The sequence below is a fragment of the Cheilinus undulatus genome, linkage group 19 (genome assembly GCF_018320785.1).
Source record: "Cheilinus undulatus linkage group 19, ASM1832078v1, whole genome shotgun sequence".
Lineage (NCBI taxonomy): Eukaryota > Metazoa > Chordata > Actinopteri > Labriformes > Labridae > Cheilinus > Cheilinus undulatus.
The window spans coordinates 31,928,872-31,943,037 of NC_054883.1; the positions used below are offsets into that span (position 1 = coordinate 31,928,872).

A 14,166-nucleotide genomic window follows, 5' to 3' on the forward strand; every position below is an offset into this window, starting at 1 on the left:
GCAAGTGATGCTGGCTTTTAACCTAGTTAACAGTCTGGATGGGCCTTTTCCTTTTCAGCCCAGAGAACTCAACAGCCATTATTGCCGAAAAAAAAAAATATATATATGATATGGACTTGTCAAACCACAGAACAGTTTTCCACTTTAGGTCAGTCCATCTCAGATTAGATCAGGTCCATGGAAAGTGGCTAGGCTTCTGGATGTTGCTGATGGCTTGCATGGTAGAGTCATAACTTACAGTTGTAACTGCAGCTTGTGCATCAATAAAACATTCATAACTGTGTTTAGAAATGACATGAATCATTAATATAGCTTTGTAGACAATGAGCTAAGTTGTACTAATGCTAAAGAGCATGTATTATTAAAAAGGGTTCCCAAAAATCCTATTTAAGGTTTTATTCTTCTCAAAATGATGACATGGATGGCTTAACTCACTTTAGGACTGCCCCCCTCTAGTGGACACTTAAGGAACTGCAGTTTTACTGCTTAAGCATTAGTTCATTTTGCAGCATGGATGGTTTCTTCCTGATACAAAGCACCTAAATATTGTGCAAGCTTTGAAAGTAAATCTTGATCAGTCAAAATATTTCTTTAAAAAAACATAACAACCTTTGAACACATTTGTGTTGAACTCTCACAAGTATGTGAGCCCATCACAGAAACACACTAAAGAAACGTGTAGTTTAATGATTTATTAGCTGTACAGAAGGCCTTTAAAACATGAGCGTTTACAATGTACACAGTATTAAATCATGTTCCTATAATCATTTAAACAGTTTAGTACACTATTAATTATTATTTACAAAGGAAAAATTACAATGTTAGTCTTATTTATGTCTTATGTACAAAATATTCAGAGCTCTTGTGTTTATTGTCTCCTGAACTCCATGTGTTTGTTGTAATCCAGTCCATCGTCGATGCTTGTGCGTTTTTGTGTCGTTCGCTCACACAGTGGAGGGTTTCATCAAAGCCTGATCTCCAAACAGCTGCTTGAAGTAAACGACATGCTCCTCGCAGTGCTCTCCTGGTGAAACATAAAGCCAAAGACATTTTGTTAATAAAGAATAATTAAAAGCTTCTTTTGACACAACAATCATAAATACATATTTATTTGAGGTGAGGCAGCCCAGTGGAGGGAGGGAACCTTTTGTGACTAACAAAAATCTTGACATTTTAATCCTTAAATTAATAAAAACAAATTTTTATTATGAAGTTCATTTCATTTTTGCAGCTTTGGTGGCAATGTATAGACATGAAAACCTATTTCGACGTTACAATCCTACATAGATGGATCCCATAGACTTTATAACCCTAGAAAGCCCAATCAATCATATTTGATACAAGTGTTGTGTAAAAACAGAGTTCCTACACATTTGAAAATCTAATTTAATACTTGAAGACTTGAAGTAGACAAAATTTATACCCCTTTTTGTGCAGCAAACAATCAACAACAAAAGTTATATTGGATTTCTCCGTACACCAGATCAAGACTGAATTTTCTGATTTAATGTTTATGAAATGTCAAATTGTATAGGGCAAAGGCATCTTTGGGTCATAAACATCCAAATTCGATGATTACTGGCAAATTGAATGCCTCTATTCTATCAATATACTGTATGGTGATATGCATCACAAGATATTTTAAGGTGTGAAACTGTTTCATTTTTAAAAAGGAGAATGACATTTGTTGGCAGGGAGGACCTGTTAAAATAAGGGGAGCTGTATGTATTTCAGTGGGCAACTTGGTACGCCTGAGAGCTGTAACACAGACAAACATATATGCAAAAAAAATGATTAAAATAAAGTTGGACAGAAAACAATAATTTTATAAAGTCATCCTAAAGTGCCATCTAAAAATAAGACCACTCACAAGGACAAATACAGCTTTTTCAGACTTTTTTCGGCCTTAAATTTCAGACTTTATAAGACTTATCAAGGATCAGTGGAAACTCTGCAATACGATTAAATTGTTAATATCAAACATGTTTGCAGTACCGAACATTAAGTGTAATGAGATATTTCTGACCAGAAGGTTGAAAAATTCACTCTTAGATGATTTTTTGTAATGCTGAGTGAAATTAAAAGGAACATGAAAGCTACATTTTGCTGAAATAAACTTTTATTTTTGGTCATTCTGCTGGAAAGAATGAAGTTACGAGGATAAAGTAAAAAAGGAAATTTCAGTACATCATCAGTCAGACAGCAGAATTGTTAATGTGGAACTGCTGGTCATTAAGAAAAGAAACTCTGAAGTATAAACTATGTAAAGAGTTAAAAAAGTGGTGCTTTATAAGACAGAATGTCTTCTTATCGTCTCACCAGGAGTGAATCCTGGACTTCCTCTCAGCCGTTGGTTCCTCTGCTGGAACGACCTGAACACGGTGTAGAACAACATCTGGTCCTCTGTCTGCCTCGCCGCATCCAGAAACTTCCTCGCTGAAACATTGTCATGGCCACCTGAGAAAAAAGTTTTAAATCTTTAGAATAATCTACCATAAAAACATCTAGAATCTGATATTATTAGAAATAGTCTGGGATAAAAAGTGAGTATGTACACACCAACACTGCGGATAAATCTGAGCGCACCCAGAACCTGCTGCTTTGACAGCAGAACCTCAACGATCTCATCATTGGCTGTAGAGAGACGCTGAAGAGACAGACAACACAATTGAAAAAACTAAAATCAGACTCCTGAAATGTGTTTAACATGACTGTACAGCTGTCTAAATGTTTGTGTTCGGTACCTTCAGCATGTCCAGAGAGAGCTGGTGAGCAGGAGGATACGTACTCTCCAAAGATAGGAGCAAACAGGCCTGAATGCAAACACAATTATGAGTTATTTGGTGATACAAAGTGGAGCAATGATTGACAGCTCTGTTGACCATTCAGGCTCCTGCAGAGCTGTCTGTACCGGATTATCAGAGCAGAGGAAGAACAATTAGAGGAAACAACAGTCATTTCTCTCTCCATAACTGTGAGTGTCTGACAAGAACTATTCTGATGTTTGTGTGTCTGACTCATCCTGCTGGACAAAAGTGAAGCCAGTCTAGATTTATTAACAGTGGATAACATGAACTCACCAAAGGTTTGGAGTCACTGAGAACATGATACTGCAGGAACTGGTGCAGCATGTAGAAGAGGTTGTGCTGCACCAATGTCTTGATTACCAGCTCGTAAAGGTAGTGCTGAAAAACACAAAACAAACAACCATCATGTTTTATGAAATGTGAGTGAAACTCTGTTAAAATTAGTAAATTAATTCATGAGTTTCAGTCAGAGATCACAGCCGCCTTTGCCTAGAAACACCATAAAGTAGGTGGAAATGATTTCACAGAGACATGCACCAGGTGGTGGTTAATTGCACGGACATTAGCCTTGCATGATCAGTTTTTGTCTGTTTTATGGAATCTAAAATAACAAAGATTTCAGTGAGAAAAGGGAGGCCTCACTGTTGGTTTTTACCTGAACAGTGATCTGAAACTGGTTCAGAGAGCGGATATACTCCATCAGCACAGCGATGATGAATTTATGGGAGACTCCCTACAGAACAAAGAAAGCAATAATCATCAAATTTGGTATATTTTGGTTTAATTTCTTTTGTTTATATTAGTAAGGTCTCTTCTGTATCATTCTTTTGTTTATAAAATCGGAACAAAGCCCCAGAAAAGTAAGACAGATATTTCAAAATTTCATGTTTTCTGCAGGATGGGTAAAACGTAGGGCTGTCACATGATCCTGAATCAAAATCCTGATAAATGCTGCATTTCAATAGTTATTTGAGATTAATAACAGTGTCAGATGCAAGCTTAAAAATTGGGTTATTTCATATTTTAATTATTTTTTGGGCTTTTTGCCTTTATTCTGATAAGATAGCTGACTAGAGGCTCGAAACATGGTGTAAGGGAATGGAGGAAGACACAGTACAAACAATGCCAAGACCAGTAATCAATCCCATGGCCATTACAGGCACCTGTCCCACCAACTGAGCCAAATCAGCACCTGGTTATTTTATATTTCAAAGCAATTTTTAATCTCAATTCTTCCCAGTTTGCTTGAAACCATGACATAGAGCTAGATAAAAGCTTCAAGGTTCTTATTCTGTTATACATGAAGAAATACGAAGAAGTGCATGCACAAAATGACTCACTTACATCCAGTGATCCATGTTAATGTGACTGCATTTACACTTTTGCAGGAAATCACATTCAGTAACTATCTCTGTGTAAATAATCCAGACATTTAACTGCATTCCTTTTTAAGGCTCAAGTTTTTTGGGTGAGATAAAATACAAATTGTGTCTAAACAGAAGAATAAATCCCCATGAAACGCTAATTTTTAGATCGGTGACAAATATATTAAGTCAAACATGAAGTTCAAGCTTCATAAATCGAGATTTTGTAATAAAAGTGTTTCTGTACCTTCCTCTCTGTGAAGTTGGACAGGACGTGTGTGTACATGTCTGATTGGTCAATGACCGCCTGAGTTCTGACCGGACGTTTCTGCGCTGAGCTGCCTCGACTCGGACCAGACTCCATCGCCTGTAAAAACAAACCATCTCAAAAATGCAAATGTCCCTCAAACAAAGTTTATACTTGTTGTGATTAGATAAAGCATACTGTAAATCCTTAAAAAGTGACCAGGTCTTTATTCATTGAACTGCAAAAGTACTGGCCTCCAAATACAAACTTCAAGCTTGTATCTGAAAGCAGGCTTTTCTATCAAATTCTCTCTCAGAAGTAGAACAGTAATGGATTTGATTGGTAAAGTAGCATTAAGTGGGACAATTGCAACCATAAAGGCAAGAAAAGCTGCACCTTTTAAAGTAGACCACAGCTGAAAAGCCTTAAAACTTGTGCTGTTGGAAATTCATCATAATGCCAAGTATGAACATGATTGATAAGAGGGGTTGGATCACTTCCTCAGCCCTAGTACGGAGCTTATTTCCTACTGGTTAAGATAAGAGGATCTACAGTAGATTTCAATAAGTGCAAAGGTGTTTCAGTGGATCTATCTCACAGGCAAATCCAAGGAAGAAACTGCAGCAAACGAATCCCTTAGTGCAGTTTAATGTAAAAACAAATGCATGGTTTTGTCTCTGATGAAGACACTGTGCGCATCAAAACGTTAGTCCTCTGTACCTGATTAAACTGCATTAAAAGATTCGTGTAGTCCAGTTTCTTTCTTAGAATTGCCTTTGAGATAGACCCATTGCATGTTACTGGCCCCTTCTGTGAGCACCAACCTCCACCTGTGGAAGGGCTAAAGCGCAAGAGACTCACTCTTCAGATTTCAATAAGTGTAGGTTTGTTGTGTTGCGAGGACATCACTCACCAAAGTGTAGGCCTGCTCAGCCTCCAGGTATTCTTTATACACCTGGTTGAGTTTGTCGAACACCGTCGCCACAACAGGAAGACTGCCTTTATCTTTTCCCTCCAGAACTGAAAGCAAAAAGGAAAAATTCGGCTTCATTTCACTGAACTTCTGCTCTGAATTCTCTTATGCAGCTATACACTTTGTCTGCTTGTCAAATTCCCCACTCCTTTTTACATTTTCTCTTCGCCATATTTATTTCCTTTTTCTTACCCTTCATGATCTTAAACACAGAGTATGTATAATTCCACCACCAGGGGGCTCTTAACCAAACCAATAACACAATATGACGAGTACAGACCAGCGCTGCACACCTCCACCCATCTCTGCTGTTTTCTTCTTGTCTGTTTAGTAAGAGTGCCCCCTCATAAGGCATATTTATCAAACAGAATACCGATGTTTCTATTGCATTCATAAATTTTTCTCTAATGACAGAGAACGGGCTGAAAAAGGCACTTCCTGGTTGCACTGGAAGTGGTGGCTGAATGCGTATGTGAAAAGCAGTTAACAGACAGACGTGGCTACAGACGTACTCTGTGAGCAGACAGACAGGATGACCATCTTGCAGTCTCTGCGCCGTAACAGGAAGTCCATCAGTTTGCCTTTATCCTGCAGGAGGTTGACCGTCGGAGGCAACTTCACCTGTAAATACCACAAATAACCTGAAACAGACACAGATGAGTTTTAAGTTTCAATATTACAATAAAAGCTCTTTTACATACTTTTTAATCATGCAAACTCCATCTATCCAACAAAGTATTATTTTATAGCATTAAAGAAGTGTTGAGTTTGTTTAAATAAAAGCCTTATTTGGATATAAGTGTGCCTTAAATCAAGGTCTGACTCTTGCTGCAGGTTAGAGAAACAAACAAGCCTATAAGTGGATATACAGTAAAATATCTCTGTCACCTTCACTAGCACTGATGATGATGTCGGGCTGGAAGACGCTCCAGGAGGAAGAGTCTAAGGTCATGGTTAAAGGCCAACAGGATAAAAAAGTTTTAAGTTAAAAACAGATGACAACATTTCTAGAATCGTTAAAATAAATACCATAAAACTTGTATTAGAGGGGAAAGGATACAGAGCTGACAGGGAACAGGAGGCTGAGAGGGCACGACTGCTGGACCTGAAAATGGAACAAAAACAGTCATTAAAAATTTATATATTTATATAAACATTTCTTTAATATGTGACTTTGTGCATACCTGACAGTGGTATCCTGTAGGGGTGTATGGAGCGAGCAGGGAGGACAGGTTGGTGCGTGTTGACGGCACAGTCCGGCTCCTTCAGTTTGATGTCGAAGATCAGCGATGTCTGAAACACACAAACCAGACCGTGTTAATATGGGCACACATCTGTTGACTGTTAATTATTAATCATTATATTAAAAAAAAAATTCTCAACATGGAAAACAATTATTTAAATCCTTAAATTCCGCCAAATTCAGTTTCCATTAAAGTCCCTTTATAACAAACACAGTGTTTACTCAGTTTTTCTTTTTTTTATCTGAGAAAGAAGAAGGATCGAGTGCTTTTATTATGAAATGCAAAAAAGCTTCTATTATTTGTAGATTTGAATCAATCTGTAGTTATTATGGGTGTTTGGATGATATCTTTTCCTAATTTGGATGTTGGTGGCCCTTTTCTTTCCTTTGATGGATATTATGACCAGGAGAGTCGTGTAGAGCTTCTGATGGAAAGTTCAATGTTCAATGACAGATTTTTGTTGGTTTGATGGAGGTGCAGATTATGGCTGCTGTGTTGATTAGATACTGAAACGGTTTGCATGATTGGATTATTTTCTAAGGGTGTATAACGTCAGATGCAGTCATAGCACCTTTGTAGGCAAAATATGGTAATGAGAAAAAAACACTGATGCCCTGAAGATGGATCATCAGACTTTTAACAGCCTCTAATGTTTATGTTAACTGCTTTTATTTTGAAGAGAATTAATAGATTAAATGTTCTTGAAGTTGAAAACTTTAACAGATAATCTATTAGATTTGCTTAACTGTGGTCACCTCTGCAAACACTCCACCACAGGTCAAAAAGTTTCATTACAATTTCCTATTTATATTCTCTGTGTTTATAGTCTACCTCTGTATAAAGAAACTTGTTGATGCAAAGGATTACAGGAGTTGTAGTTCAAACCTGTGTGCTCTGGTGATGAACCACCACCAAATTATCAACGATGTTCAGAGCAAACTTTCCCGTCGTGTTCAGCTTCAACACGTGACTCTTCTTACATGCACCCTCCCTGAACAAACAGAAATAAGCACAAACAATATAAAAAAAAAGTCAGCAGGTTTCATTAAGTTAAAGATTATTTAAATTCCTTTAAGGACTAATATAATTGAATTTTAAGTTCATTTCATAGCCATGATAGCAGCTTCAGTACAGTAAAATACAGAATATGAGACTCAAAGAAAGACAAAAAATAGTCTAGCTGTTCAGTCTTCTGATGATGAATGTGTGCTGTACATCTCTGTGTTTGTTTGTTTGTTTTTACCTGGGTAGGTGATAGAGCACCACCTCTGCACTGGGACTGTTGGCTGTTCTTGAGTGATGCTTCAAATACATGACAAACAGCTGACCATAACTACACAGAGAAGAAAATGAACATTATAACTAAAAAATATTTACATTTTAGATTACCAGCAGATAAAAAAATTAAACTAAAGTGAGAATGAGAAAGAATTAAAAATACAGACTACAAAAGCATAACACTAAGAACTAGAAAAGCACTTGGAGAGCGCAGACCTCCGCCATTAGCCCTATCTCCCAATAGTAAAGAATCCTTTAAAAAATCTTCAGTATGACCCAAACTTTGTGATGGGAGTAAATTCACTCATCTAGTTTGCATATTCTGACATCACCAGGCAGCCTCCACCACCATTGGCTGTGCTTTTTCTCCCATGGCTTCTACTCTAGGCTTCTACCACGTCTCTATCTCGGCGGTGTTTGTCATTCCCGATCTCTGTCATTATTAGTGGTGTTTGGAACCACCCTCCAAGATACCCCCACCACATCCCCATGTGCCCCCCACCACGGCATTCACTGATTACTCCCTCCCCGGTGGGGTGGAAGCATGGTGAGGTAAAGCATGGGTATCGCTACGTGTGGACTGTCATGGCAGATGCATTCCCTGCCGGTGCCAACAGACACACTGACAGTCTCACCCATGGTCTCACCGGATGACTAAAAGTCATGGCAGAGGGTGAATATTCCTCTATTCCTCCCAGCATTGTGAGTATTCTCACTACAATTCGCTCTTTCTCTCTGTTACACTCCAACTCGTCTCCTTGACCGGGCATGCGTATTTCAAACTCTTTTATCTCCAAAACTTTGAATAGAAACACACCCAAAAATGTTGCTGGGATTGAAGTTACTCATGTCTGCCATCTCCTGGTGTAAAGTAGTAACAACAGTAGAAAAGCACACAAAAGAAATTCAAGCAGAAAAATCAAGAGACTACTGGGAATGTAAAAATACAGAAATATGAGCATGAAGAATTTTAAAAAGATAGTTGCATTTTTTGTTTCATACACTTTTAGATTTTATCTATGACATTTGTTATTCAGAATATCATCAACTATCAACTCACATGGTTGCCATGGCGATGTCTCTCTCTGACAGGCTGAGTTTGGCCGGTTTGGGGACGACAGGCAGCTCGATCTCAAACTTGGACATCTTGGACATGGTCCCATTCTGACAGAATTATAAACAAGAAGTTTCATTACAAGGGGATATTTTAGCTGGTTAAACTTAATTTAAGGATGTGTTTAAATGCTGTTTGAAAAATAAAAAACAGGGACCCAGGGGTAAAATACTCATCCATCAATTAAACAAAACTAAAATACGAAAGATTGGATCCATTAAAGAGCTGCAATTAACTGTTGACAAGAATAAATCACGTTTCAATTTCACTCTTTTTTTTTCACTTTAAGTTACATTTGAAGCAAGGAACATCGAGGTATAACTGAGAGTCTGTGGGGACAGGTTTTTCTTGTTACCAAAACTGAAGTGCCAGTAAGTTTGTTTATTTTTTTATTCCAAAGGGTTTATGTGTTTTCTATTTAAAATTCCTAGTTATGCCTTTGCACCCACAATAGCTGAAGGCTTTTTGTCATTGTCCCTTTGAGAGGTTTTCTTCAAACTTTCCACAAATGTCCACTGGGACTCAAAGATAAACCAGTTAGTTCATGGAGGTCAAAGGTCAGAGCAATCTTCCATTATGCAAGGTTGCAGTGAGAAGGTTCACGTACCTGTCCTCAACAAATAAAAACATAAATAAAAGGGAAATAAGATGCTAGAGTTACAATTATCTTGAATAAAACTCCGCTTGTAGCATTATGCTTTAAAAGTAGTCTTCAGTCGTGTTTGTAGAAACAAATGTCACAGCACCAGACTCCTAAAAACATGACATTTATCTGTTAAAATGTTTTCCAGTGAGTGTGCTGACCCTGAAAGCGAAGGGCTGCAGGATGTTTCCCTGAACGGTAGTGGAGAGCAGGATGACGGCAGTCTCTGGGCAGTACTGGTACCAGTTTACGTTGATGCTCTGACTCTTCAACAGCTTCAGGCTGCGTTTGTCTGGAAACACCTGAGGAGGAAAAATAAATCATGATGCTCACTGTCAGCTCTGTGAGGTACTTCAAACACTAGGAAACATGACTGTGGTTCTTTAAGGACAACCAGGGAGCTTCAGTCATGAAAAATGCAGCTTTAAGACAGATTTGGTTACACTTTTCAGACCTGAACTTCACATCTGATTTTATTTGATATTATTACCTGGTAGAACTCGATCCCCTGGTCAGTGATAAAGACGATCTCATTCCAGTTGGTCCAACAAAAACCCAAAACATTAGCGTTCTTTGTCTGCAGGACAAAAAACAAAAATAGTTTTTTTTATACAAAACACATTATTTCAGAGCTGCTCTTATTCAGCTACTAACTCTTTATTTTTTAAATCACAGATCAGTGAAGATGTCTTGACTAAAACAACAACAGAAAAAAGGAAAGAATTTAAAGAATTAAAATAGAAGTTGATATGTGGCATACCTTGCATTCCTGGGTGAATTCTGTGTGGGGATAGTCGGGAATGAAGTTGATAAAATCCTAAAGAATAATAAAATGAATCAATATCAGAGATTTTTACAGTAAAGTGAGCAGTTCATTAATGTATAAACATAAAGAGCATAAAGAGTGTTAGAATCTATTTTCTGCAGCCACAAACTCACCACAGATTTTAAAGTTCTCTGCACTGCTAAGATCTTATTTCCGATAGAGAACTTGATGCATTTCACTTCTCCTTTATCGTCCATTCTGAGGAAGAATACACAAATAAACCATAAATTTACATGACCACTTTAAACTCGCGTCAGACCTTTAATTACTAACTGGAAATAAAGAAATCCTAGGGCCAGTTCAGACCAAAGATTTGTGACACAGTGAGGCTATTTTTTAAATATGTGTGTGATAAAGATTATTTTTGAGGGTTTTTTGCCTTTTACTGTGATATTAAAGCTGAGGAGAGACAGAGACTATCTAGAGGGGGGCATGCACTAAAAAGCATGCTGGTAGGTGCTTGTATAATGTGGTTTTTAAACACCTGGCGCTAATATTGTCTACCCTGTTAAAATCTGGGGAGGGTTTGACAGTATTAAAAATGAACGCCATCCAGTCCTGATATCTGCTGTAACTACCGGCTTGTGTTGGCTGTAAAAATCAGCTGTATGTTCAAATAAGTTTGTGTTTTAGGCAGGATCAACAGAGCGATGTCAGTTAAATCTTCTCTTTGTTTATCCTCATTCCTTAAATGTTAAAGTGATTTCTGAGGGATGAAGTTTGTTTCTTTGTTCAACCTTTAACATTTAATAACTATCTTTATTGGAAGCAATTTCACAGGTAACATGACAGTGCAATGTGACAGAGACTCCAAATCCTTCTTTTTTCCCAGTTTTTATATCCCTCCCACAGTACCCCATCCGAAACTCCCAATGTGACACATGAATCAAACACACACAACAAAAGCACAGATCTGAAAAAATAAAAAAATTAATAAAAGTAGATAAATTAATTAAATTTAAAAAAAAGGGGGGGGGGGGCTCAATCGTCACAATCCGACAGAGATGTCAAAGATTCAGTATAATTTAGGAGGGGGCTCCAAGTTCTTTGAGATTAAGGAACCATTGAGGGAAAATCTAAGCCTCTCAAGTCTAATGGACAGTAGGACCTCCTTCACCCATCTGCTATGAGATGGAGGTAGAGGATGTTTCTATTTGAGGAGGATGAGGCGCTTGGCCAGCAGGGTGATAAAGGCAAGAACAGTCTGCAAGAACAGTCTGCAAGACTTTAGAGGTAAGAGGCTACACTGGGACGCCAAACTAAGCCAAGAGAGGTTCAGGAGAGATAGTAGTGGTATATGCTGTGCTAAGGGTTTTAAAGATTTCAGACCAGAATGTGGCAAGCCTGGGACAGGACCAAAACATATGGCTGGAGATCAACCTTTAACTTTAAAGTGTGTTGTAAAGTCTCAAGTTTGCCGTTTGAACTACGTTCATTTAACAGTACCAATATATCTATCGGCTAAAATGGATCAGTAAATATCAGTATATCAGATATCCAAAAAAGCCATCATGCATCCCTTGTTGCAAGTTTCAACTTGACTTGTCCAACTATTTGGGCTGAACTGGGCTGATTACGTAACCTATCTCAGATAGTCATTGTCTTTATCCCATTTATTCCCCAAGGCGTTGAGGTACCTGAAGGCAACACTGCTCTTGTCATCGGGGCCTTTAACCACCACTCCTGTGGCTCCACCTGAACGCACCGCAAACACCTGCAGAGACAAAAACAGACAATAAAAGAAGAAATCAGAAATCAGAAAAAGAGTCTCTGCAATTATCACAAGAAAAAATATCATATAATTGTACACCTGGGGAGGTCTAAAATTATTATTTCTAAAACAGTGTTTTTAGATTTGTAAAATATGTCACAAGATTGATTGCAGTGACTTTCATAACACAAAAAATCTGTCAGCGAATCTAATTACAATCGCAATAAACACAATAAAAAATAACTAAAAGACAACTATTGTTTGATCAGGGTTACTCTTCTGTATTATTTTGTTAATGTGAAAGTCACTCGAGGCTGTTTGTTTTGAAAATTGTTGATGAAAATAAAACGTCAAGTTAATCAGCAAAATCCATAGAAAATAAACTCAGACTAAAGTCATTTAAAGCTTTGTTTACATGCTGCTAATGAAACTGATCTGAACCAACTGTCAGCTAGCCTTAAGCTAACTAACTAGCAGCTCACCTGTTTATTAGCCTCGTCGAAGAAGACGTTATTGACGCTGGAGGCATGTTCGAACTGTACCGAGTTCTCACACAGTTCCAGATAATGTTCCTCACTCATCCTCACACCGAAAACTTTTAAATTTATTTATATTTTAGCCTCAGTTCAAAGATTTCTGACAGCTAAGGAAGAATTCGGTACACCAAGTCACACAAGACCCACCCTGGTCAGCCCTACGCCGTCCGTGATTGGCTAGTTGTCATAGCCTTCGTTGACTGGGATTGGTTTGCTTAAGTATAGGGACTGTGATTGGTTAAGGTTAGGCGAAGCCTATCAATGAGCCAAGGCCGAATTACTTCCGTTATGACCTTTCAAAATAAATATGTACATAAATCAAACATAACCCAGAAGTATTACAATAATTTTAAAGAAACCAAAATTAAAATTAGATTAATTAAATCATACCACAATTAGTGTATAATTCCATGAAATTGATCACTGACATTATTTCTAATTAATTATTCATTTTATCGAAAGTACAGGCCTTTCTGTTTTTTTATTTTTGATAGTAGTCAATAGGCGACCAGGGAGCTACATGTGGTCCTCCATTTCATCCAATGTGGCTCCAAAGGTCAATTTCAAATACTAAAAAAAAACAACTAATAAAATACCAAACCAATAATATACTGAAAAACTTGGAGAAAATATGGCAAAATCTGCCATGAAAACATGAAAATAGAAACATTTCTATTATAATCTTTGATCATGTTTTTTTTATATTATTTTGTTTTTCATTAAAATAAATTAGCAGACATAACTGGCTGCAATTGTGTCTATTGAACATTATTTTATATGCATCATTGATTGCACTAGTCAAAAAATAAATATGCAAGTAAAATATGTTAAAATTAAAATTGTAAATCATGTTCACTGCACTGAAAATCTGCTTTAAGTTGATTTGATTCTGTTTATCCAGTTGAATTATTAGTAATCACAGTGGTTAAATGGTGAATAGAAGACAATTTGGAACAATCTGGCCCACTGGTGTTGGCAATAAAACTATTGTGGCCCTCATAATTACCAAGGTTGCCCAACCCTGCTCAAAAATGGCAAATCAGCCCTTAAAGTGTGAATGTTTTTTACACTGCATTTCTGTAACAGTTATATCACATGAATATTGTTGGCTTTTGAAATGATAATGGGCTTTAGGACACATAAATCCACATCTTCCTCACAATTTTAAACCCTAAAACTAATCAATATGTAAAATATATGTCTTACATGATCAATTCTTTATTACAAGAGCCCAAGAAGACTTGTGGGCTCAAACGTGATGTTTAAAGCCATGATATTTTGGGGAATAAAAAGTCTAACATGAATTAACTGGGAAGTTTTTAATATTACATAATCAGTTCTTGACTTCAGAAGCCCTTGTTTTCATAATTTGTCTGCTTATTTATCCTGATTTCCCAGGAAAGCAGCAATTCTTTTCCCTTCA

At 37.3% G+C, this 14,166-nt stretch overlaps 1 protein-coding gene across 1 annotated transcript; it reads right to left on the reverse strand.

Moving 5' to 3' along the window:
- Window positions 1-677: 677 nt before the first annotated feature.
- On the reverse strand, window positions 678-12,884 carry rmc1 (regulator of MON1-CCZ1). The gene is made up of 21 exons (XM_041813680.1): window positions 12,690-12,884; window positions 12,134-12,210; window positions 10,610-10,694; window positions 10,431-10,487; window positions 10,161-10,247; window positions 9,832-9,972; window positions 8,974-9,077; window positions 7,879-7,968; window positions 7,521-7,626; window positions 6,576-6,684; window positions 6,452-6,496; window positions 6,280-6,333; window positions 5,904-6,032; window positions 5,332-5,438; window positions 4,419-4,538; window positions 3,463-3,540; window positions 3,081-3,185; window positions 2,745-2,813; window positions 2,560-2,647; window positions 2,320-2,457; window positions 678-1,024 (listed from the first exon to the last, which is right to left on the reverse strand). The coding sequence occupies exons 1-21, from the start codon at window positions 12,786-12,788 to the stop codon at window positions 945-947; spliced, it is 1,968 nt and encodes a 655-aa protein (XP_041669614.1). The 5' UTR covers window positions 12,789-12,884; the 3' UTR covers window positions 678-944.
- Window positions 12,885-14,166: the final 1,282 nt, after the last annotated feature.

Coding starts and splice junctions, on each gene's coding strand:
- rmc1 (XM_041813680.1), bottom strand. CDS start 12,788: ATGAGTGAGGAACATTATCTGGAACTGTGTGAGAACTCGGTACAGTTC. Junction 7,627..7,878: donor GTGCTCTATCACCTACCCAG/GTAAAAACAAAC, acceptor CTGTTTGTTCAG/GGAGGGTGCATGTAAGAAGA. Junction 3,186..3,462: donor AGTTTCAGATCACTGTTCAG/GTAAAAACCAAC, acceptor TGTGTTTTTCAG/CACTACCTTTACGAGCTGGT.